Raw genomic sequence first — 25,148 nt, forward strand, 5'->3', positions numbered from 1 at the left:
TCGCACACACTGAAACATGACACGGTGTCTGCAAAAGAGCCTGTGTCTCTGAACCATGAGCTTCTGGAATATAAAAGGAGAGAATATGACACAGGAGTACAACCTGAAAACACTGAGAGAGGCTGTGATGTTCACACACAGCGACCCCGCACCCCCAGACTCCCGCACACACGATAATGAGGCCTTCAAAATATAAACACCGCATCAACGTACAAACATCAAATATAAATAATTCAAGAAAATATTGAAAGAATATTAATGATAATAATACCAAAATAAATAAGCACATTGTCCGAGTCCTGTATGTGAAAGGGTATGCCCAAGTACACACAAACACACATACGGACATCCCGTAGTTTCAAATAAATAATGTTAAAACAATCAACGGCATGAAGCATTTTTGTGCAACAAATTACAGCATATCACCCCACAGATCCAGAACGGAAACTCTTAATTTCTCAATTTGAAATTTCAGCATCACAAACTCCTCACGGATTTCATATGGGAATGTCTGCTGTTCAAACAAAACGGTTATTCCACATGTATGTGCAATATCACAAGATAACCCTTAACTTTGAAATTATATATATATTTTTAAAACCCAACACAATATTACATAAATAACTTAGCAAAGTGTTCTGTATAATTCAGTACATAGCATCAGCATACATTTTCTAAGCGATGTTTAAAATACCAGAGACTCACTTCAATGTTATTTAAACTGACTTTACCTAACTTTACCTAACTGCTGTTTGTACTCACAATCAGAGTGGATGCAATTAATCTTCTAAAAAAAAAAAGAAAAAAAGAAACAAGATTAAACTGCCACGGCCATTAATGTGGTGCAGATAAAAATGACGGATTTAATTAAAAATAATCAGCCATAATGACCCACTAATTACCATCTGTGTTATAATGTGTGCGCTTTCCTGTGGTTTTCAGTCAGGTCTTATATGGGTTGGAAAAACCCATATTTTTTTTAATGCATTTTTCAGTTTTCATAGATTTCTGTCACAAACAGGCCAAATACACATTTGCAATTGCCAGTGTTCTGGCTGTGCTGAGCAGGCCAATTATAGGTCTCCATGTTGTCCATATATTATGTTCTGTATACAACCACAGCCTGGGGCCGAGTGATTATTGGGACCCGGAAAGGTTGGCGAGGGTCTTGGGCGTGTGTCTCTCACGCCAGGCCTGAGGCCTCCTCAACACCCAAACATGCTCCTGACTCACGCTCAACACCCAAACGTGCTCCTGACTCACAGCGGGGTGTGCATCAGCACTGAGAGGGTGGAGGTCCAGGCCCGGGGTGAGCCGGCCTGGAGATGAGTCGCTCCTTCACCATACTACAGACCCCCAAATACCCATTGTTCTGCATTTTAAACAGTCGCCATAGTTGTGTCGCTTCTATGTTTGTTCCAGTGTTGCTGGTGTACGTGGACGTTCAGCGGCGTTAGCCTGTCTCTACTTCAGCACACACAGCGACCACAGCGATGTAAAACATCAAATGCAATACAGTACAATATCCGTGTAGTCTACTACTGAGCGTAGCACAGCGCTAATGCCAAATGAGCAGATTGTAGCCGCGTGATTAAGCAGTACTCCGTGTGAGGACGTGCTGTCGAGGGGAACTCATGCTACAACAAATCAAAATGGCGGCCAAATATCTATACTCAACATGGTTTGACCAGCTCAAGCTGTGCTTTGAAACAGTGGGTAGTTGGATTTTACAGCAGGGTCTGTGTTTTTAAAGCAATGCACTCAATGCACTGCAATGTGATTCAATGCACTGCAATCACATTTTAAATTTTTACAAGCTTGTGTATTCTTTACAAAATAATTTATGATAACCATGTATTTAGGCAGCAGAAATTAAAAGCAAATTTACAAATGAAAGCAGACACTCAAAGTACTCATGTGGTTCAAACAGAGGCAGCATATGAAAATCAGTCCATCAGATAGTTAAAACAGAAACTTACTCTATAAACCAACTGAAAATGTAAATTCATAATTTAGTAAGGCTTTTGCAGTTTGTTCAGATAAGTTAATCTCTACATGACATATTCAAAATGTAATGTAAAACATGTTTCCCAGGGAATCATTTTCAAGTGAATAAAACTTTTAATCGTTTAGCTTTTAACTTACTGTCGCTCCTGGCATTTATAACATTAGTAAAAGTACAATTACAGCATTTTTTAGAGTCACATGGTTTTGTTCAGATCTGACATATTTCATGGAGTGACTCAGTGCTCTTTCAGTACATTATTTTAACTGTTTTGTACATTATTAAAATGTACTGGGGTTCCGAGGACTTCCTTTCAGATATAACAATTTTAATTGTTAGCTGACATTAAAGCATTAAAGATTAAAGTACTTGCTGGTTGTCAAAATGACTGTTAAAAAACTTCTCAAATTTAACAAATATTTCTAAAATTCAGAATGGGCTTTTACTGAGACCATGCATTACCTTGACACACACACATACACACGTACACAGACACACACAATCATCCTACAATGCCTGTGTTTCTGAAACATCTCCATAGTTGCAAAGATTTTTACTTGCCTCTTTGTAAGTCTGCTTGACTGCTCATAATAGTCACACCTTATTGGTTACAGACACACACACAGACTCACACACACACACTCACGCACACTCACACACATACACACACTCACACACACATGCACACACTTGAACCCCTCGCCATAAGGCTGACATAATACTGTCATACACATGACATACACGCTGTCACAAGATGGCAAACTGATTATGTCACAACCATGTATGACCATTTTGTCATTTGACATAACCTAACATCATCCGTTATGTCATATTGTGACAGGGGTTGTGTCATGTGTATGACAGTGCAATGTCCACTCAATGGCGAGGGGTTATGTCATGTGTATGACAGTGTTATGTCAGCCTTATGGTGAGCGGTTATGTCATGTGTACGACAGTGTTCTGTCAGCCTTATGTCATGTGTATGACAGTGTAATGTCAGCCCTATGGCGGGGGGTTATGGCATGTGTATGACAGTGTTATGTCAGCCTTATGGCGAGCAGTTATGTCATGTGTACGACAGTGTTCTGTCAGCCTTATGTCATGTGTATGACAGTGTAATGTCAGCCCTATGGCGGGGGGTTATGGCATGTGTATGACAGTGTTATGTCAGCCCTATGGCAGAAGGTTATGTCAGCCCTATGGCAGGAGGTTATGTCATGTGTATGACAGTGTAATGTCAGCCTTATGTCATGTGTATGACAGTGTAATGTCAGCCTTATGTCATGTGTACGACAGTGTAATGTCAGCCTTATGTCATGTGTATGACAGTGTAATGTCAGCCCTATGGCAGAAGGTTATGTCAGCCCTATGGCAGGAGGTTATGTCATGTGTATGACAGTGTAACGTCAGCCCTGTGGCGGGGGGTTATGTCATGTGTATGACAGTGTAATGTCAGCCCTGTGGCGGGGGGTTATGTCAGCCCTATGGCAGGAGGTTATGTCATGTGTATGACAGTGTAATGTCAGCCCTGTGGCGGGGGGTTATGGCATGTGTATGACAGTGTAATGTCAGCCCTGTGGCGGGGGGTTATGTCATGTGTATGACAGTGTAATGTCAGCCCTGTGGCGGGGGGTTAACGCAGAGTGCCAGGGTTTCCCCGGTTACTGGCGGGGTCGGCCGGGCTGGTCCTTGAGGGCGGTGATGACGGGCAGCCATGACGAGGGCAGCAGCTCGGGCAGCGTGCGCTTGGCCTGGCTGAGGTGGCTGATGGCCGTGTACAGGCTGCTCCCGCGCGGCCCCGGGGCCTGCTGGGAGAAATACATCTCCAGCGCTGCGGGGGAGCAGTGCTTGTGCTGGAGGAGGAGAGGGAGAGGGAGAGGAGAGGGGGGGAGAGGGAGGGAGAGGAGAGGGGGAGGATGCAGACAGGATGGAGAAACACATTACGAGTCGGGCGGGATGTCAAAATCCACAGAGCGAGGAGCGCTGCCACGGCAACCATAAGTCACACGGCCCCCCAGCCTCCTCACCCCTCCTCACACCTCCTCACACCTCCTCACACCTCCTCACACCCCCTCACACCTCCTCACCCCTCCTCACACCTCCTCACCCCTCCTCACTCCTCCTCCCACCTCCTCACACCCCCTCACACCTCCTCACACCTCCTCCTACCTCCTCCCACCTCCTCACACCTCCTCCCACCTCCTCCCACCTCCTCACACCTCCTCACACCTCCTCCCACCTCCTCACATCTCCTCACACCCCCTCACACCTCCTCACACCTCCTCACTCCTCCTCCCACCCCCTCACACCTCCGCTCACTCAGGGATCTCTCCAGCCCGTGAGCTGTTACCCCGCGTTACTCCCGGGGGGATTGGCCCTAATCTAATCAGCTGTTGTTAAAAGCTTCAGCTGAATAACAAAGGAAAACCAAGGACATCAGGAGGGCCAGCAGCAGCCGCTGGAGGAACGCAGGCCTGGGTACGGCCGAGGCCCAGGAGCGATGGCGGTGAAGTCGGGACAATCAGATCCAGACAGGATGTTTGCGTCATCACTTATCTCTGAGTCGCCAGACCACCACCAATCAGGGGGCAGAACGGTGATGTGAAATGCCTCGGTGAGCTCACCTTGAACACGAATCCCTCAGGGCAGCTGAGCTGCTCGTACCATAGAGCTTTGTACATGACCAGAAGCAGCAGGCAGGCCAGAAACGCCATGGTGATCAGTATCAGGCCTGTGAGCTAGAGTACACACACACACACACACACACACACACACACACACACACGTAAGCATCAGTGGAAGCAGCAGCTGCTGTGGCAGGAATCGTTCAATCGTTCTAACGCTTACCTTCACTTTCTCCGACACCTCGTCGTAGAGATTGATGTTGAGCTTCTTGATTCCGGGAACATACAACTTCTTCTTCTTCTGCTGCAGCTGGTACTCCGTGGTTGTCTTCACGATCACCTGCGGAAACAGGACGCAGTCTGCACTCACACACTGTGCACATTATGTTTTCAGATCAGTCCCTAACTTGATCTCCAGGCTAGCTCATCGTCAGCAGGTATTGTAGGCCTTCAATATGTCTGTTTGTCAGAAGCAGTGTGACAGAGCAGTGAGAGCCGGAATGGCGGATAGTCCTAGTTACCTCGTCTAGTTCAGTGTGAGAAGGGAGTGAGAGGTCAGACGAGCCAAAATATGGGGCGGCCTGTAGCGTAGTGGTTAAGGTACACGCTACCTTGGGACACGCAAGGTTGGTGGTTCTAATCCCGGTGCAGCCACAATAAGATCCGCACAGCCGTTGGGCCCTTGAGCAAGGCCCTGAACCCCTGCATTGCTCCAGGGGAGGATTGTCTCCTGCTTAGTCTAATCAACGTCACTCTGGATAAGAGCATCTGCCAAAATGCCGATAGTGTAAAATGGCAGCCGATTTCCTTACCTTATCTGGGCCAGTGTGAGAGAGGAGTGAGAGGCGATTTGAGCCGTAATGGCGGCCGGTTTCCTTACCTTATCTGGACCAGTGTGAGAGAGGGGTGAGAGGTGATTTGAGCCGTAATGGCGGCTGGTTTCCTTACCTTATCTGGACCAGTGTGAGAGAGGAGTTAGAGGCGATTTGAGCCGTAATGGCGGCCAGTTTCTTTACCTTATCTGGACCAGTGTGAGAGAGGAGTGAGAGGCGATTTGAGCCGTAATGGCGACCAGTTTCCTTACCTTATCTGGACCAGTGTGAGAGAGGAGTTAGAGGCGATTTGAGCCGTAATGGCGGCCGGTTTCCTTACCTTATCTGGACCAGTGTGAGAGAGGAGTTAGAGGCGATTTGAGCCGTAATGGCGGCCAGTTTCCTTACCTTATCTGGACCAGTGTGAGAGAGGAGTGAGAGGCGATTTGAGCCGTAATGGCGGCCGGTTTCCTTACCTTATCTGGGAACGGGGGCTGCAGCTGAGTGACGTCCAGTGGTGCGAGCAGCGGGATGTTGTCGAAGCCGTCTTCCCCCGGCTGCTCTCCGGCCGCTCTCCACGCCTCCTCTCTCTCCGCCTTCCCCGTCAGATTGCTTCCCAGCTTCACCATGACCTGACCGGGAAAATAACACACTCAAGCTCGGCCGTTTTCATAGCACAAGGCGAGACCTTCGACTTTTTCAAGAGTTTTGTAAAAATGCCGCCGGATAATGGCATATTAAAGAAAAACACCGCCTTCAAAGGGCACGTTCGGTGCTCTGGAAATACAAAATATCAATGTTGTATTATCACTGTGTGTGTGTGTGTGTGTGTGTGTGTGTGTGTGAGATGTGTATGTATGCATGTGAGTGAAAGTATGTTTGTCACAGTAAGTGCCAAATTATGCATCTTATTGCAACAGTGCTGCATCTCCTAAAATCCTGGTGTGTGTATGTGTGTGTGTGTGTGTATGCTTGGGTGTGTGTGGGTGAGTCTGTGTGTGTGTGGGGGGGAGTGTGAGTGTGTGTGTGTGTGTGTGTGTGTGTGTATGCTTGGGTGTGTGTTAGTGAGTCTGTGTGGGTGAGTGTGAGTGTGTGTGTGTGTGTGTGTGTGTGTGTGTGTGTGTGTATGCTTGGGTGTGTGTGGGTGAGTGTGAGTGTGAGTGTGTGTGTGGGTGAGTGTGAGTGTGTGTGTGTGTGTGTGTGTGTGTGGGTGCATATGGGACTGCCGTGCAGAATCTGTCTCCGTGTCTCCTGACTTTCTCATAATCCTTCTCCCCCATCCAACCCATCTCTGTATGAGAACACATCTCATTCCAAAAGCTACTTGGAACAAGTGTTCTATCAAATGTAATCCTCCTGCCAAAAGGAGATGCGTATGGATATTATTATGGGTATTATCAAACCATTCTGCAAGTGTTGATGAATACATGCCTTTTACTGCTGGCTTGGCAAACGTGCAAGATTACGGAAGATAGTGTATTTTATTAATAATTTATTTGAAGAAGAACCAGGACAGTTCTACAGCACACCACCTGTTATCTCTCCCCGACAGACAGGATATATGTTTGCCTGACAGTGAGAACGATAGGAGAAATAAATAATGCTTTGATTCATTTTCATTCCATCCCATGAAGCCAAAAGTAGACTATAAACTATAAACTGCATTTTAACTAAATATTTTACAGTGGACACACAAAATGGCTGCACTGGTGCAGGATAAACCTCTTTTGAAACGTCACTCACTGAAATGAGTTTGCATTTGGAATTCAACATTGGGTTAAATTGTGAATCGGTGCACACATCAGGCAACGTCCAAAGTCACACATTAGGAAGGGAAGCTATCAAACGTTGATGAAGAGTCGAGCATTTCCCCCACCCCCCGAAGGTATTACTAAGACCATAAGAACATTTCAGCTTTCCTTTCTGAAAATCTGATTATGAAGTTATGCATGTGCTTTAATATTCTGCCCCAGCAGGCCTTCCTGGAAAGAGCTCTGCTTTGATGGCAGTGACCATGCTGCACAGGACTTTTAAATTCCTTCTGGAATTTTCCTTTCAGAAAATACACAAAGGCGTGCAGATTCCATTTCAAAACAGTTTTAAGATTAAAAGTCTTAAACAAGTATTAAATCCAGCAATTAGGGTTACCAAATGCTTTATGTGGGATATGACCAATATTAAAAATTCCCACTACATACTATTGCTCAGTGAACATACACAAATATGACTTGGAGAGACGTGGATCATGTAATCTGATAATAAAACAAGATGAAGAGTTTTTATCACACTATTCGAGCTGTAATATAATGATATTTTCCTGCTGAACTTGCTGAACCTGTCAAGTTTGTATTTATCCACATTCCAAAACACCCACCAGGACTCCATTTTGGTGGTTGGAGCCATTTTAAAATAGATTTTTCAAATGCTACTGTCATCCAGCAGAAATAGATAAAATAGATGTTAGAAAAATAGAAATAGAGGATAGTAAATTTTTCCTTGAGAAACTAATTTCCCAAATGTACCCTGAAGGTACAGCAATGTTCTGTTCGGGCACCGATAAGTACCTTTTGCAAGCAAACATGGAACAAATTCATTATGTATTGCTGGCTAGGGGGTACAGTTTTATGTACGGTACCACCCCTGTGACGAATGTTTGTACCTTTTGAGGTACTTTTTGTACCCTTTGTTCTTGAGAGTGTTTTCAGCACGACCATGGAAGTGGCGACTCGAGTGTCCTTGTGTAGTTTCAATACTAGTTTGATGTCTCATCGCAGACAGCGACGCACTGTGGTGCCGTTTGGCTTCAGAGCAGGGGACTGACGGAGGTTTCGTAAGGGATCAGTTCACTGGGATGGATCAGGTCCTCAGTGACATGCAGCTGAAGTGGAGAATGTGCCATGCCACTTAAACATCCTGGTAGACTCAGAAACCAGTGCTTAAACTTTAATGCTTAAAAAAATGACAACCATAATAAAAATCTATGGTTAAGATTTGTGTGTTAAAACATTATTACAAGCCCTTCCTATCATTGAAAAAGACTCGCTGGCATGTTGACTCACCCAATGCCTGTGTTCATAGTCCTTAAATTCAGGTTTCAAAATATGCAGTTGACAGGCCGGCACTCTGTACCAAAACATCGTACAGCTGTACAATAATTGAAAATTGGTTCTAATTGCTACTACCAATGGCGTTTCAACATCAGCACGTTCACAGAGAAGGGGGAGGGATAAACAGTCTTGTGGTTTGAAGGTGTTTGTTTCTGCAATTCCTCTCTTGACCGTTAAAATGCCGAAATTACCTATTGTACCTTTAAGGCTTATTTCTACCTAAGGTGAAACTAGACAAACTAGACGACCAACGCGCGCCACCACACAACCCATCTTCCTCGTTCGCAGGCGATCTTGACGACACCGTTTCCCTGAGGACGTGGGGGCGCCGCGTTGGAGACGCAGACGCGTACATCAGACAGGATGACACGGCCTCGTTGCCATGGCGCCCATGCTGCGGTACGAGCGGGAAAGAGCCGGCTTATCCCATTGGCCGAAGCGAAGCCGCGATGTCCCAAATTGAATTTGACACGCCTTAATTCGGCACCAGAGTTTGAGCGCTCCGTCACTCCACCGCGCGTTAGCCCGCGGGCCGGGTTTAATGACAGCCCGAGAGCAGGAGTGCGTTAGAGCGCCCTGTACGCTCAGCCCGCTCCGCTTGCCTTCTCCCGTCGTTACGCAACACACGGACCCCGCTGTGGTGAGGGCTTGTGTAACGCAGAGGCGAGCCGGAGGATATACGATCTCGGAGAGGCAGAGGAACAGGGGGATGTGCGGCCCTGGTTTTTAACCCTTTACAACAGCGCTACACGGCATTCACTAATATATGGTCAGGTGCGCTTTACCAAGAAATGCATCCATGTCTGCCAGACCCACAGACTGAGAGAGAGACTGAAAGGTCTTCTCATAACCGAGAGCGTTTATTTATTTTAAAGCCTTCGACACATTTCATACACAGTTCTTGCTTTGAACAGCTATATTCTGTACGTGAGAAAGTGGGCATCTTTTATTTCCCTTGAAGCTGCTTCTTGTAAAGTTGGTGGTTATGCAACGTCTTCAGTGAACAAGCCGTTAAACTCTGCCCACAGCTTCTATTGTGTGTATAGTGAATACAATCAGGAATACAACAGCTCCCGTTTAAGGCTCCAAAAGCTAATGAGCGTCAGCGCTTTATTCATAATCAAATGGCAGAATTATTGATTCATGTGAAATGTGCACCATGGATGCATCACATATCACATCTGAGATATTAAATATTACTGTGAAAGTCAGTTGCAAGGCTCAAGAGAGCATCAGAGACGGTCACGCACGTTTGTGCAGCCTGTTGTCTCATCACCCACGGCAGCCATCTTATTCCAATAAACATGACCCCCCCCCTCCCCCCCACCTTCTTAAATCCAATTTGCATATGTTTTGAGGTTCTTGCAGATCAGATATGATGATTATTATTTTCACCTGTTGGGACCTACCCAACGGTACACCTGCAGTAAGGAGAGTCGGTGTCAAACACACACACCAGCCTCTCGCCATTAAAAAAAGGGCCTTTGAACCAATGTGCTGTTTCAGTGAAACAAAGATGAATTCAACCCTATTACTCTCTTACCATGTTAAACTTTACCGCTGGCATGTGATGCTTTTTACTCTCCCTGTCTGCACATTTCTTCACATAAAATTGAAGGCAGAGGTGTAAGGTCCAGGGGTCAGAAAGTAAAAGTCCTGCCTTGTGTTACTTCCACCCATTAACTCTGATTTCACTCATTAGTTCTGCCCCCTGATGGATTTGCTATTTAGCAAATCCCTGTGGTTGCTGAACTTTCTGAACCTGGACTTTCCACCTCTGACTGAAAGATTTTCTGATTGAAAGACTTTTCCTTTCAATCAGCAGCCAATTAAGCCCTTGGAAACAGGGTGTGCTGACTCGTTATCCAATCAATCAATTAAGCACTTTCACGCAGGAAACGCCAAGAACGAGCAGAGCGTGACCTTCTAGGATTTGCATGCCAGATCCCTGCTGTACAAAGACTCAAGAGAGATGTTCCAAGGACCTGTTAAATAGCTCCATGCTGTTAAAGTGTGTGCGTGTGTGCATGGCTGTGTGCGTGTGTCTGTGAACATGTTCCTCAAATAACCAAAATGAAATAGATTTTATTCATGCTTTCTTACATTGTTGCAAGTTGCTCTGGGCAGAAGCATCTGCTAAAAGAATGATGTAATATTGCGGGTTTATATGTATTCTTCTAAACAAAAACCAAAGGCAAAGGAACATGTGGGAAACACTACAGTCCCACTGATCCTGAAGGCTGGGTGCAAAAATAACACACTGATTTAAGACGAGCCCTCCAACCACAGCGCAGGATGCGTGGTGTTGAGAACAGACAGACACGGAGAGAGTCGTGCGAGGGCTGAGTCACAGAGACCTCAGACGTTAATTGTGGTCGTCCAGACAGGGCTGCTGAGAAGCATGGAGCTACCACGGCAACGCCCACTCCACACGCTACACGCTCTGCAGCTCTGATCCACTCGCACACATTTACTGTTTTATACCCTACAGGACACACAGTACTACAGGAGAGCCAGTGACTATTACACCCTACACGCCACACAGTACTACAGGAGAGCCAGTGACTATTACACCCCACACGCCACACAGTACTACAGGAGAGCCAGTGACTATTTTACATCCTACAGGCCACACAGTACTACAGGAGAGCCAGTGACTATTTTACATCCTACTGGCCACACAGTACTACAGGAGAGCCAGTGACTATTTTACATCCTACTGGCCACACAGTACTACAGGAGAGCCAGTGACTATTACACCCAACAGGCCACACAGTACTACAGGAGAGCCAGTGACTATTTTACACTCTACAGGCCCCAGAGTACTACAGGAGAGCCAGTGACTATTTTACAACTCATTGTAACCACGTGTACTGCAAGGGCTACTGGATGGAGTTTTCCATATGTGCTTCATGGATTTATACATTTAAAATGACTCTCCACTCTCTACATAGTGCTGCTACACTGCTGGACTGGGCTGTTGTCGAGGACTCTGTGTGCATTATAACCTGCCGTGCTGTCGACTGAAGGCTGAGGATCGATCGACAGCATTGGGGCCGTTAGCGCTCCACAGACATGAGGGAATTGACGCGTTAAGCTACAGCCGATGAGGTCACTTCCTGTGGGCAGGGCCACTGCAGCAGGCGAGAGTGACTCGCTCTCCGGTAGGCTATGGGCCCCAGGTCTTTACCGCAGGTTTGTGTCTCCTGCTCCGGTAGGCTATGGGCCCCAGGTCTTTACCGCAGGTTTGTGTCTCCTGCTCCGGTAGGCTATGGGCCCCAGGTCTTTACCGCAGGTTTGTGTCTCCTGCTCCGCTAGGCTATGGGCTCCTGGTTTTTAGCGCGGGTTACTCCTTACTTGAGCGATATCCTGTCATTGGCTCTTGCAGGATTAATGAGCTGATCTGATTGGCAGGATGGATTAATGAGCTGATCTGATTGGCAGGATGGATTAATGAGCTGATCTGATTGGCAGGATGGATTAATGAGCTGATCTGATTGGCAGGATGGATTAATGAGCTGATCTGATTGGCAGGATGGATTAATCAGCTGATCTGATTGGCAGGATGGATTAATGAGCTGATCTGATTGGCAGGGGGAACGCCGGGCGCTCATCTGCTCCTCCGTCTCAGCGCCGCGCTCGCCGCTCGTGGGAGTGAGGTGTGGGTACAGTTAGTCACTCCGCTAACGGGGGGAGGGGGGTCTGGGCTGCTCCGCGGAGCTGCAGCCAGAGCAGCGGGGGGAGGGGGGTCTGGGCTGCTGCTCCGCGGAGACGCAGAGACCTGCTGTCCGCTCTCCCGGGGCCTGGCGGGAAATGCCCACCGAGTCCACAGACAGGGCACCAGGCTTTCGGGCGTTTTGGTTGGTAGCAGGTCAGAAAACTACACCGACATGATTCCAGATATTTGTCTGGGCTCTTTCTGTTTTATCACTCCCTGACCAACTATTCGTCCGTGCTGTTTTGCTGTTTTGCAGGATTTGTATTTCGGCTCTTGTGTACATAATTACATCTCACTCCTCTCATTGTTCTCCAAAACCCTCAGGGGCACAGTATGCCTCCAACTGTTTCTCCGTCTGACAGAATATCCTCCTCAACTCCAACCCATCTGCTCAAAGCTTGGCCACCCCACTGAGACTACTCTCCTTATGAAATCACTGAGGCTGTTAACTCGGGGAGCTGACTCACTCCTCACACTGCCTGATCTTGTTCAACACAGCCGCTGGATCCTTCTCTCGTGCCTCGCAGAAATGGGCAATCCAAGCACCACCCTCACATAGTTCACCTCATCATACTGGCCAAGCCTATCAGGTGGCCTGGAGGGGGATCTGTCTCCTGCCCACTCTTGACTGGCGTCCCACAGGGCTCATTACTTGGTCCGTTCGTCTACTTTGTTTACGCAGAATCACTTGGCTCAATTATCTCTGCTCATGGCAAGTCATTTGCAAAGCTGATAACATTCGATGAATTGTTTCTCATTTTCTCCCTCTGACGCCCGACTTCAGACACACATCTCTGCACCCCTGTGCATCTACCCTCCACCCGCAGCTCAACCTGGGGATGACAGAACTCCTGTCCCACCTGTAAAGGGAAGATCTGCGGCTGAGTGGTTTTTGGGACACGCTGTGGCCACCACCCAGTCTTGCAGGTTCCCCAAACCCAACCTCTGCAGAATCTGCCCTTTCCTCACCAACAAGGCTACACTCACAATTTCTTGTCGGATTTCACACGTTGCTGGCCAGCTAACCATCCATGCTACCTTCATCTCCCAATCAGCTCATTACAACCGGTCCAAAGGTTTGTGCCAACCTGGTCTTTCACCTGCCTAAGCTAATGCTACAGCAGTGGTAACCAACCCGGTACCTGGATCTAACGTCCGGAATGAGGTGTGCCCTAACACAGCACACCTCATTCAGCATCTAATGAATCTGCATTGAGCTGCTAAATTGTAGAATCAGGTGATCCAAATCATGGTTGAAATGAAAACCGGGATGATAGATCTCCAGGAACAGGGTTGGTCAGCACTGTGCTGCACCATCACTGCCTTCCAGTAGCTACCTGCATTCAATACAAATCACACGATAGCATACCAGGCTGAGAGTGACACTACAACCAGACCTCTCAGTTCAGCATCCTCGACAGCAGACAGTCTTCTGTCTTTTAGTACCTGGTAGTGGCTCTTTTCTATCCACATCCCCCAATGGTGGAGCGATCGTAGACAACTTAAAACTGATTACAACAGTGGTATGCAGAAGAGCATCTCTGAACACATAATACATCAAACCTCTAAGTGGATAGGCTACAGCAGCAGACTGAAAAATAAGTCTAATAAATACCTAATAAAGTGCTCACTCAGTGCATCCCCACTGGTCTGGGAATGTTAGCCATGTCAGGCAACTCTTCAAATTAATCAAGTGAATGCATTTCTCCTAAATTGTAAGTTGCTCTTGATAAGACAAGCTGCCAAGTGTATGGAATGTAATTAATACATTTAATTGCTTGTGCTTTCCATATAATTACAATTATAATGCCTACAGTCTTACGCATAATATCTTCAATCAATGCCAAAGTCCTGTCGGCTCAAATACAGCCAACTAAAGTCACGCAGGATTTGTAGAAATATGCATAAGCAGCTTATTTCGCCCCGCAGAGTTTAAACAATTGCGCTACAACAAACTGTCATATTGCACACATCGGTCTAGATCGGCACATAGTTATATTGCTAACAAAAGAAGATCAAATGGAATAAGTGAACGTAGTCGCGATGGTTGAATTAGTCGCCGAAATCGGACAGAGCATCTATTGCATAAAGCAGTCACAGGTGCAGAAATCCATCGTCCAACTCTGTGGCTTGAGAGAACATCACAATCAACGAAAGGACAATCTCAGCTGTCCTCAACATAGACCCACGCAGACAGGCTATTGCGGACGTGTCTCACGTTTACGTCGACTTCAAGCAGATGTTTAATTCTGTATGGTGGCAGCGCGTCATTTTATTAACACAAATGTGAATGCTTGACCATACTGGTCACCATTTTCCCAGAACCTGACACGTTAATTTACAGAGAACATAAACCGAAATAAATCGTGTTATTTCCGCAGAGTGAATGTATTTTGTCGCTTAAATTAAAACCTTTAGATTTTACCTAAAACAGTGCGCTTCTGTTTTTTGTATAACAAAACCGACTTAATATTGTAAACTCGCCAGGTAATGTTACTGCCCGCTGCATACAATTATTAAACAATGTAGCCCACATGTTTTACATACATTTTTATATCAAGCTGGACTTACTGTATTCGCGGGGAATGAAGGGAGAAGAGATGCGCCTCCCGATGGTTCGTGCGGGCGAGGGGGCAGACTGGTGGAGACTGGTTACCGTGGTGATAACTTCTTTAGTGTGGCTTCCACCAGCATGCGGGTACTCATCGCTTACTGGAGCGGGATACTGTCTGTCTGAATAGCGCAGCGCCGCGCGTTTAAAGCGACACTTACCAATAAAGTTAAGATTTTTTCATACATTAGCCTTATTCTCTGGACGCGTAAAGATACAAAATTGCAACGGTGCACCTGGTGTTATAGACCGACACAAGAATTTGAAAGCACACACAAGGGGGGTTTATAGCAGGGGAATTCTCCATACACTTCACCTGAACTGTCGAACCCTTTGTCAAAGAATGTTCCCATCACATAAGCTGGATAGAGTTTCCAGTGATTTTTTTTATTGTTAAGCGTCCAGTACCATATCTGTAAAAGAAAAGATGACAAGTTGTAGTCTATCCCTGTGGAAATGTGGCAATGGAAGAGTTTAATCGCCTGCATCTCTGGAAAGACACAGTAGCAGCGTCTGTTGCTGTAATGCACAGGTAGACTAAAATGAGCTCTGATCTCCCATTTCATTCTGCTCTTTTTATTTTTGGGTGACATTGTACATTGATGAATGGTTTATTTTATTGAGCTTGAGGTGGTTGGTTGTAAATGAGTAACCATTTGTTAGCATATAATCAAGTAATGGGAACAAAGTTTGATAGCTGACCTGACTGCAATAGTGTGTTTAATTACAGAACAATGCGAGTCCATTAACAGCCATTTCTCAGCAAGTTATCAAGCATTGGTTTATGCAATGATACAACAGGTGACACAGGTAAACAGGGTGGAGCCTTACCTTCCTATCAAATCTGAAAGAGAACTGATAAACAGTCCTCCAATCCTCCAAACAGTGAAAGTGCCACCATGGCTGTTTAATGGGGAAAACAGACCGTAGCCCACACTTACTGATCCAGAACTTTGAGTTATTTTGTTTCTTTGGAAAGAAAACATCAATAATCATGTTGACAGACCAAATTAATGGCACTTATAATGACATACTTATGATACCAGATATTTTTATCCAAAGCGACTTGCAGCTGATTAGACTAAGCAGGAGACAGTCCTCCCCTGGAGCGATGCAGGGTTAAGGGCCTTGCTCAAGGGCCCAACGGCTGTGCGGATCTTATTGTGGCTACACCGGGGATCGAACCGCCGACCTTGCGGGTCCCAGTCATGTACCTTAACCACCCCATTGATACAATTTTATTAACTCATTGATACAATTTTGTTCATAAACCAACCCCAGATATTTCTTAAGCCATTACTAAAATAATAAAATGCAAAAAACATATTAGTCAACATATTGAAATGGTAATGGTCAAAAGGAAATTCACAATGATGTCCTCTCTCGGTTCTTCAGCATTATTTTGAGTCCCAATAATCACTGCAATGTACAGATGAAAAGGCTGATGGTGCATAGGCCGATAATAAAGTCATTTATGATTGCCGTGAAAGTACAAAGTTGAACACTCAGGTTATTCTTTAACCTTCATACCCATGTAATCAGGGAGCAGCTGCAGAATACACAGAGGCAGGCTCACTCCCTCCACACGCTCAGGTGTAAGGCACACGATGAACAGGTGAGCTCTGGTCTTATCCACAGCGCAGAGTGACCAATATCTGTGTACAATAATGAACAGAAAATGTCAGTGTCAATTTAAGAAAGGGACACAGATTCATAGTTGAATGACTTTGGGGAAATGCCCCAAAGTGTTTGTCTTGTCTTGTCGTGTTTGTTTCTTGTTTGTTTCTTGTATGGATATATTATATATGATCCATTAAGTTTTATTTCTATATTGCTTTTATCTACAACAAATGCGCTGTATAAATAAAGTGTATTATTATGGCATGCAGTATATGGCACAACATACGTTTGTGTTGTGGGACACATTTCAACAGCATTGAGACACAAAATGTTATTGTGTGTGCGTTAACAAATTACATGTTGTGTGTTTTCACAGTGATCAATTCTTGTTAAAAAATCACGATTTCTGATACATAATTTAATTTCAGTTGTAGTTCGCCCGTAACCATTGTGCATTCACCTAAAGGCTTGAAGGTGTTATGACGGCAGCATGCCGTATGTTTTTGTATATTCTAAGGCTGTTAATGCGTTTCCCCCCAGGTTTTCCCTGCCGATAGCCTTTGCATTGTTCCTCTATGGCTGCACAGCGAGCCCACTCTCCTCTCCGGTACGTATTGAGTGCCGGTCACACTATAGTGCTGTAGACATAGCAGTATTTTATTAGTAAAAAATGAACATGGTGGCATGGTGGTGCAGTGTATACCACTGTCACTTCACAGCCAGAAGGTACTGAGTTTGAGTCCCTACAGAGGGTCTGTGCACAGCCTGTAGCCTAGCGGCTAAGGTGCATGACTGGGACCCAGAAGGTTGCTGGTTCAACCCCAGTGTGGCCACAATAAGATCGGTGCAGCTGTTTGGCCCTTGAACAAGACCCTTAACCCCCACATCCAGGGGGGACTGGCCCCTGCCTCATCTAATTAACTGTAAGTTATTCTGAAGCTAAATTGTGCCAACCTAGAACCGTAATACAAATGCGATTCATATTCCAAACAAAAACCATGAAGCTCACAATTACAATGCAGAATAATTGCGTCTAAAGAGAGTGTTAGTTGGGAGTAGAAAGGAAGCCAAGGGTACCACCTGAAGTTATTATCCATCCATCCGTCCATTATCTAGCCCGCTTGTTCCTGGTCAGGGTCACGGCAAGCCTCAAGCCTTCTGAAACGAATCTTTAGCTTTGTGACCGTCGTCATCAGTCTTCCTGTGTTGGGCAGGAATGGTAGAGCTCTGTTCACAGATCTTCTTTCTGGTGGTCAAAGCTGTTGACGAGATTCCTAAATGTTTTCACAGGCTAAATTAGGGGAGGACCAATACCAAGAAACTCTCAAGTAAGTGCTTTCCCATTGGCTCAGAGGTTCTTACATTATGTATACCCTCATTATGTATACCCTTATTATGTATACCCTCATTATGTATACCCTCATTATGTATACCCTTATTATGGTGTGCAGTGCAAAGAGAAACTACTAAAATAATTCATAAATTCTGAGATTAAAATTACAGGGCTCTGCTTTGTGCGTGGTACATACATGCGTGGTTTTTCAAAAATGGGTTATTAATAGATTAACATCCGACATAGTTTTTTTTTTTTTTTTTTTATAATTTGAAAACGAACATAAGCGATAGTACAAGGTAATTCCGCAGGTGACTTGAAGGCTCTAAAGCCTGAGATCTGAAACGCTACACCAGCACATAGGCCTACAATCCTCAGCGTATTCTATAAGCAAACAGCGTCGCGGCTGCACTGCACTGGGGTCTGAGCGGTGCTAACCCCTCGCCGCAGGTCTGAGGAACGTTCCAGAAAGATGTCTCTGGGGCTGAAGGAGGTGGAGCCCCCGGAGGACATGGCAGTGACCGACGACGACATCACCCCCGACATGGCGATCTGGGAGGCGGCGCAGTGGTCCAGGGGGCGGAGGCACCAGGTGCCCGAAGTCGACGACGATGACCTGGACCACCCCGCCCCGGGGCCCGTCCCTGAGGTCTGGGCACCGGAGGAGGATATGGACCAGGTTTACCACAGGCCTGTGCCTGACCTGCCTCCCCGCCCAGAGCCCCAGGTAGAGCAGAAGCAGCCCCGCGGCGTAGACTACACCCGGCCAGAGGAAGACAGAGATGCGCTGTACCATAGAGATGCACCTGCCCAGCACGCACGCCCACAGGCCCAGGTACAGCCAAGGCCACTCGGCCGCGTTACCTACAGCCGACCGGAGGAGGATGGAGACCACCTGTACCACAACTAACCATCTTTTAAAAAAACGCTGTACCAACCAGGCCTGGATCAAAGGCGTAACCGTTTTGGATTAAAGTACTTTCATACGCTTTACTGAGCTTGTCCGGTGTGTTGGAACCTATGAAACACTCTCTCAAAACCCCACCTTCCAAGTCCTCTTGGTTGGCTCAGTTGCACGGAAAACGATAACTCCAGAACAATTACGTATTTGGACCCAGGTCTGGTCCCAACACTGTTAAGTAATTGACGTGTAATTATAGTCTGACGAGCCAAAAACATCACACTACAAGTGCTTTTCAAGAATTTATTCTTGTTTATGTTTTATTAGGTTGCCAGCCATTGAGACTAATGGTCCATTTCCAAAAAGTGTGCCACTTAAAGAACACATTACAGGTATATTTTGTTGTAAAACCTACATTTATAGCAACTAGACATGCCTCTATTATTCGCTAATGAATAGCAAATGCACTTTTCAACAATCGCGCATTTGACTAATATGTTTTTATTGTCATCAGAAATGTTTTCATTATAATAGAGTTGGACAAATTGCCATGGTAATTACATTGTTTCCAGGGCCACAGTAAGCCAGGTAGATGGGGGTCTTTTTCTATTATGAGAAGAACCTTTCCTCTGTTGTTTATGAAAATGTACATATTTTATCATTTAATGGCATGTTCTCCTGCAACCCAGCAACAGAGCACTCTTGAATCATTGGAGAATTACAGGGTTATGTTATTTATGAAGATAATTTGTTTTGGAAATGCAGTCAGTCAAATGGAAATTGCCTTCCTTTAGCTTTTGCTTTTGTCTAAATCTTTTGTTTAAAGCTTATTAAATTTGTCCTTTTGACAATAAACAGACCCACATAAAATCACTTTGGAGTATAAATGTTTGCGAAATGGTCTGGCTACTAGATGACGCCATGTCTTTTTGAACGCATCATCATTAGAGACCACACAACCACAGCTAATGGTTACTGTGATAACTTAGTTCGGCTGTGATTTGCCCACAAACAACTGATTATTTGGAAGTTCTACCAAGGTGAATTGCCAGTGTCTTAAATACATAACACTAAACACTGTAATGCATTTACCCAATGTAGCTAGATAGCTAGCATCAGTTAACTAGCTAAATTAAGTTAAAATAACAAAATTCTCATCCAACCCCATACCAACCTTTTTGCACTTAAAATACGTTTTTTATGCTATTCGGGAATGTCCAACACGCACATGACGCAACACTGACAGTAACTTCCGTTAATTACGGAGATCCAAACACGCATGTGGTCTCCTCAGGAGAAAATCCTTCCCAATGTACTGACAGTTTAAGACATCTAGATCCAGGTGTGTTCTGATTACTCAAATTATGATCCAACGCTGATCATGATACTCAAGATTTCCATGGTTTCAATAATCAGAGTACTCCCATACTCAGGGTAAGATCGGAGAATTCCAGTGAATGTAAATCCACCCACTTTATTACTTTACAGATTACAAATGGCAGAGTGGATAAAAAATGGCTTACGCAACCATGGTAATCAGATCATTCTGCTTTAGTGTTTGTTCACGTTGCACTGAATACAGGAGCGACACAGATCCGCTGCATGTTTCCTGGCGTGCACTGCGCGTAGCCCGTCCTGACTGCTGGCCGAATGGGAACGGGCACCTGGGGCTGAGAAGGTTCTGGAACCCTGGTGTAGTGAACTCAGGTGTGACAATGTGGCCTTTTTAAAGAACAGCTGTGAAGTGATCATTTCTGCTGCATTCTACGGGGAACGTACTTCAAACAACTTATTACTGTATCTCAATCACTTAATTAAATCCCCATTTTTATTATTCAAAATTATTATTTTTTTGCTGTTCTATAGTACTGTAAATACAGCTGAAACACACACTCAGGTTCTATAGTACTGTAAATACAGATCAAACACACACTCAGGTTCTATAGTACTGTAAATACAGATCAAACACACACTCACAGGTCTTAGCACTGTTCCCCAGGTGGAAGCACCCCTTTCTTTATGATCAGGTTTCCATACAGTGAGGTTTCCCTGTCGGAGGAGAGAGGGGCATCGTGGGTATTTTTCAGACAGTGAGTGAAAAGCAAACTAATGTTATCGTCCACCATTTTAACAATTAAAAAGTATCGTCTTACCCAGTGGCCACAACAGCAAAGGAGAGCTTTGCGCGTTCATAAAACGCAAATCTCTGCACCTCTTCCAAAGGTTTCTGAAAATTAAAAATGAAATAAGTGTTGGGGAAACAAGTTCATAAAACTTAACTAAGTTAACTGCAGGGTTCTAATCTAAGTCAACTCTCATGAACACTGTCTAAGTGGCTTCTGCTGGACATTTGAACGAAAGCTACTCAGCAGGGAGACTGTGTAAAGGGCATCTACAACACACACTTCATCTCACCCGTCTGTTTGCTGGGGATATTGTCACTCAGGCAAGTTGTAGAGGTGGCAAAACATTGTATTAAACACGGATTATCAAATAACAAATCACCCAAAAGGGAAGGATTGCTTATTGCAGGGATCATCAAATCTGACCCTCTTTTCTCCTGGGAAATTAACTGAGCAATTAGTGCCACTGATTGGCCAGACTCTCTTCACGCCTGACTCCCAGGTAAAGGGAGGGTGAACACACCTGACTCCCAGGTAAAGGGAGGGTGAACACACCTGACTCCCAGGTAAAGGGAGGGTGAACACACCTGACTCCCAGGTAAAGGGAGGGTGAACACACCTGACTCCCAGGTAAAGGGAGGGTGATCACACCTGACTCCCAGGTAAAGGGAGGGTGAACACACCTGACTCCCAGGTAAAGGGAGGGTGAACACACCTGACTCCCAGGTAAAGGGAGGGTGAACACACCTGACTCCCAGGTAAAGGGAGGGTGATCACACCTGACTCCCAGGTAAAGGGAGGGTGAACACACCTGACTCCCAGGTAAAGGGAGGGTGAACACACCTGACTCCCAGGTAAAGGGAGCTTGAACACACCTGACTCCCAGGTAAAGGGAGGGTGAACACACCTGACTCCCAGGTAAAGGGAGGGTGAACACACCTGACTCCCAGGTAAAGGGAGGGTGAACACACCCGACTCCCAGGTAAAGGGAGGGTGGAAAAGCAGCAGTTCTCAGCCCACAAGCACCGTGATTCTATATGATCCCTGGCTTAAGGATAGTTTCTTGGCACCTTTCTGAACCGTTGGTCCCGATAAGGGAAGCCCCTTTAGGTCTTTATGGAACCCTCTATGGTAGGTGTGAAAAGTCTGTCAGGGCGGCCTGTAGCGTAGTGGTTAAGGTAAATGACTGGGACACGCAAGGTTGGGGGTTTGAATCCCAGTGCAGCCACAATAAGATCCGCACAGCCGTTGGTCCCTTGAGCAAGGCCCTTAACCCTGCATTGCTCCCGGGGAGGACTGTCTCCTGCTTAGCCTAATAAACTGTATGTCTGCCAAATGCCAATAATGTAATGTAAAAGTCTGAAAGCTCCCACACTGAACCATTTTGCCCGATAAAGGACCGCAGAACTAGCGAGGGAGACACAGAGGAGCCTTCTGACTGCCGACGGGACTCACGTCACATCCGGCCACCATCAGGAGCCCGCTGTACACATCCCAAACCGGCACGGCCAGTCCCCTCTCCAGGTCACGCGGCTCCAGGCCCATTACAGCTGCCTGTCAGGCCAGACGCAGCTCAGAGATCGACTTACACCTTCTACTGTGTATCCCTGCTGAAAGTTCCAGCTGAAACTGGCTGCGTTTTTGACGCTTCTAGCTGGTGAACGATGGCCTCTAGCAGGTCTGTGGCTGGCCAAGCTGGTGGCCAAACTGCCTAGGTTGGTTTAAGCTGTTATTTTCAGCAGGGATGTGCATAAACAATACAGGTTCTGACAAGAAATCAAACATGCAGATTATTGATGACTGGAGATACACACATTACATTACACTTAATTTGCTCATCCAGAGGAAACATACCTAAGGGCATTCACTTGGGCTATCAGCTAAGAGATATACAGTCAGACCACTTTATTAGGTAGACAGCCAATCATGTACACCGGCCAATCATTTGGCAGCAACTCAATGCATAAAAGCATTCGGACATGGTCAAGAGGTTCAGTTGTTGTTCAGACCAAACATCATAAGGGGGAAGAAATGTGATCTGTGAAGGCAGTGGCCCCCCTGTGTATGCTGGTTTTCGTTCCAACCATAACTGCAATCTCAGAATTTTAACAAGGAGTTCATTTGTATTGGTATTTTTTAGTTGGCTAGGTAAGCAGTGTTTTGATAGTTAACTTTGGTCACTTTTGCTCTGTTTGTTTGTTTCTTGTTTATGAAAAAAAAAAAAAAAATTGGCCCTCGTCCTTATCTTTGTTGTACAGGTAGCAGTTCAAATTGTACTTCCCTCTTGGGTCTTTCAGCGAACTTATCCCTGGTTATGGATATGCACTTTGTTGTACGTCGCTCTGGATAAGAGCGTCTGCCAAATGCCAATAATGTAATGTAAATGTAAATTTTGACATACGTAAGCCACGTTGTTAGATATAGCTGCATGCCAGGGACTTTGACCATGGAATGAGTGCCAGATGGGGTGGTTTGCGTATCTCAGAAACTGCTGATCTCCTGGAATTCTCACACACATAAGTATTGTGTAAATTATGACATTTTAACCAAACCTTTACCTACCTTTCCACACCATTCCACTTTGCCCTAAAAACAGGTCGAGTGCACCAGCTTCTGTATTATGCACCCATGTTATTTGTTGGTGCCTGGCTATGTGTAGCCTACACACAAAAACAAGTTCAAGTTCCAAGGTGGGCTGCGTTTACACACGATTTGAATAGCCCTCGTGTCATCTCATGAACCTACAATTCAGTACGAATTGATACCTACCGGGCTGTCGACATAGGTGTCAAGAGGGAACAGCTTTAATATGGCTTCCAAGAGTTGAGGAATGCCCACACCTAGAAGACAGTAAGCAACGCATGACGCTTACCTAAAACCATACTGATGAGCTTCAAAAACAGTAGACTTCGGCATCAGACTTTTCCGCTTAAACCTGCTCAGGTGCAAACATGGTTTAACAGGCATTTCGAATCGAAGATTGAAAAGGATAGCATTAATGCAAGGCGAAGGGTGGCTCTGTCAGAAGGCTGGTGTCATACCGTCAGCACGTATTTCGGTGGGCCCGGATCTGCAAGTTGATGAAACTGGAAAGTTTGCGTCAGCAAGAACTGGAGCAAAACAAAAGAACATTTATGTCAGGATAATTCACACAGATCAGTTATTGCGAAAAGTTATTGCGTTTTTGGGAAGCAGCGAGCGCACAGGTTTTAAGGCAATCTCACTGTGTTATTTGAATAAATCGTTAAACGATTTTATGTCAACATGTTTGCAAGCCTCAGTTCCTACCCAATTCATCGCCATGTCCCATTTTACCCAACGCATATAATAAATCGGCCGAAATAATAGCAGGTATTCCTTTTAGTACCACCATTGTTCAAACATCAAAACCCTGAACAGAGGAATAGTAAGAAGTCATGAGACAAAATGATGGGCATTGATTGGTTGGTCAGTCAAGCGCGGAAGTGCCAAGTGCTATTCGTGAAATGCTGTGTTATGAGATTGATCAAAACGGGCAGTAGGGCTGTAGGCGAGACTCGGCTCCGATTTGTATTCCCCCAGATAGTACAATCCTGCAACAGACCTTTCCAGGTACCTCCTCCTAATACGCGGATATGAGCAGAAAATACTATAACAATAATTAAACTGTGGACAATGATTATTTACTGCAAGCTACCGTATTTTTGGTAAAACAGTTTCTTAATGGAAAATTATAAGCTATGCATTTGTCTGACCGTACAACATAGCGACGTTATAACGACCCATTAGCTAATTGACGGAAAACATTGTTATTTTGGTCGGGAAATGAATGTTTTGCGGGATTTGTTTCTTTTCCTCGCTGCAATGAAAACAAAGCGACCCACGGTCCAGTGAAGTCATGAAAAAGTATGTGGACCACTGCGCCCACTACTGACCAGACTCAGTATTGCATCACATGAGAAGCGTGGCCATGCATCAGCGCTTCACACATTTGTCATGATGAAGTTCAGCTGTTCATTTTTGATCCGTTTTAGTTTTCATAAATATTTAAATATTAACATTTGAATGAATAAGACACGTCGGTTATTGCTATAGCCTATATGTGAATACTTGACCATGCTATAAGCTGCCTGTAATAAATTTCGATATCGTCGCAATGTTTATTGGGTTGTTTATAACAATTAACCTATGCCTAAGAACAACGGCTCTCCTGTATCTACGTTAGGTGTGGGGAACCAGTCCTGCATGGCCAATACGGCATTTGAAATAACATATTGCTCGTCTTACATTGTAGTTCCTTGGAATTAGAGAAGCG

At 45.4% G+C, this 25,148-nt stretch overlaps 2 protein-coding genes across 6 annotated transcripts in view; both read right to left on the reverse strand.

The window, feature by feature from the left end:
- The window catches only part of LOC133117932 (neuronal vesicle trafficking-associated protein 1-like), a 15,105-nt gene extending 113 nt beyond the window's left edge, over positions 1-14,992 (reverse strand). Inside the window, exons 1-6 of one of the 2 annotated variants that reach the window (XM_061227457.1) lie at positions 14,838-14,992; positions 5,918-6,073; positions 4,853-4,969; positions 4,630-4,743; positions 3,625-3,858; positions 1-3,280 (exon numbers count right to left, since the gene is read on the reverse strand). The exon at positions 1-3,280 is cut by the window's left edge and continues 113 nt beyond it. In XM_061227457.1, the coding sequence (XP_061083441.1) occupies positions 3,667-3,858; positions 4,630-4,743; positions 4,853-4,969; positions 5,918-6,070 (576 nt within the window). In that variant the 5' untranslated portion in view covers positions 6,071-6,073; positions 14,838-14,992 and the 3' untranslated portion in view covers positions 1-3,280; positions 3,625-3,666. Of the gene's footprint in view, positions 3,281-3,475; positions 3,534-3,592; positions 3,859-4,629; positions 4,744-4,852; positions 4,970-5,917; positions 6,074-14,837 lie in introns of those variants that run through there. The other variant, XR_009706342.1, reaches the window with a different exon arrangement.
- Positions 14,993-17,673: 2,681 nt separating this feature from the next.
- Positions 17,674-24,265, reverse strand: fuom (fucose mutarotase). 4 transcript variants are annotated; one of them, XM_061228537.1, is made up of 7 exons: positions 24,143-24,265; positions 23,896-23,964; positions 23,624-23,694; positions 22,310-22,408; positions 20,885-20,958; positions 20,709-20,780; positions 17,674-17,756 (listed from the first exon to the last, which is right to left on the reverse strand). In XM_061228537.1, exons 1-6 carry the CDS (start codon positions 24,225-24,227, stop codon positions 20,714-20,716), a joined length of 465 nt encoding a protein of 154 aa, XP_061084521.1. In that variant the 5' UTR covers positions 24,228-24,265; the 3' UTR covers positions 17,674-17,756; positions 20,709-20,713. The 4 variants fall into 4 exon arrangements, with proteins under 4 accessions (XP_061084521.1, XP_061084519.1, XP_061084518.1 ...); XM_061228535.1 differs by lacking the exon at positions 17,674-17,756 and adding an exon at positions 20,167-20,420; XM_061228534.1 differs by lacking the exon at positions 17,674-17,756 and adding an exon at positions 20,167-20,428.
- Between the last annotated feature and the right edge of the window lie 883 nt (positions 24,266-25,148).

The sequence above is a fragment of the Conger conger genome, chromosome 18 (assembly GCF_963514075.1).
Source record: "Conger conger chromosome 18, fConCon1.1, whole genome shotgun sequence".
Classification (NCBI taxonomy): Eukaryota; Metazoa; Chordata; class Actinopteri; order Anguilliformes; family Congridae; genus Conger; species Conger conger.

Bases quoted from the DNA above. Each gene is read 5' to 3' on its own strand.
- fuom (XM_061228537.1), bottom strand. From the start codon at position 24,227: ATGGTGGTACTAAAAGGAATACCTGCTATTATTTCGGCCGATTTATTA. The intron at 22,409-23,623 runs GTAGGTATCAAT...CTGGCCTGACAG, and splicing joins ACACCTATGTCGACAGCCCG to GCAGCTGTAATGGGCCTGGA. The intron at 20,781-20,884 runs GTAAGACGATAC...CTCCTCCGACAG, and splicing joins TTTGCTGTTGTGGCCACTGG to GGAAACCTCACTGTATGGAA.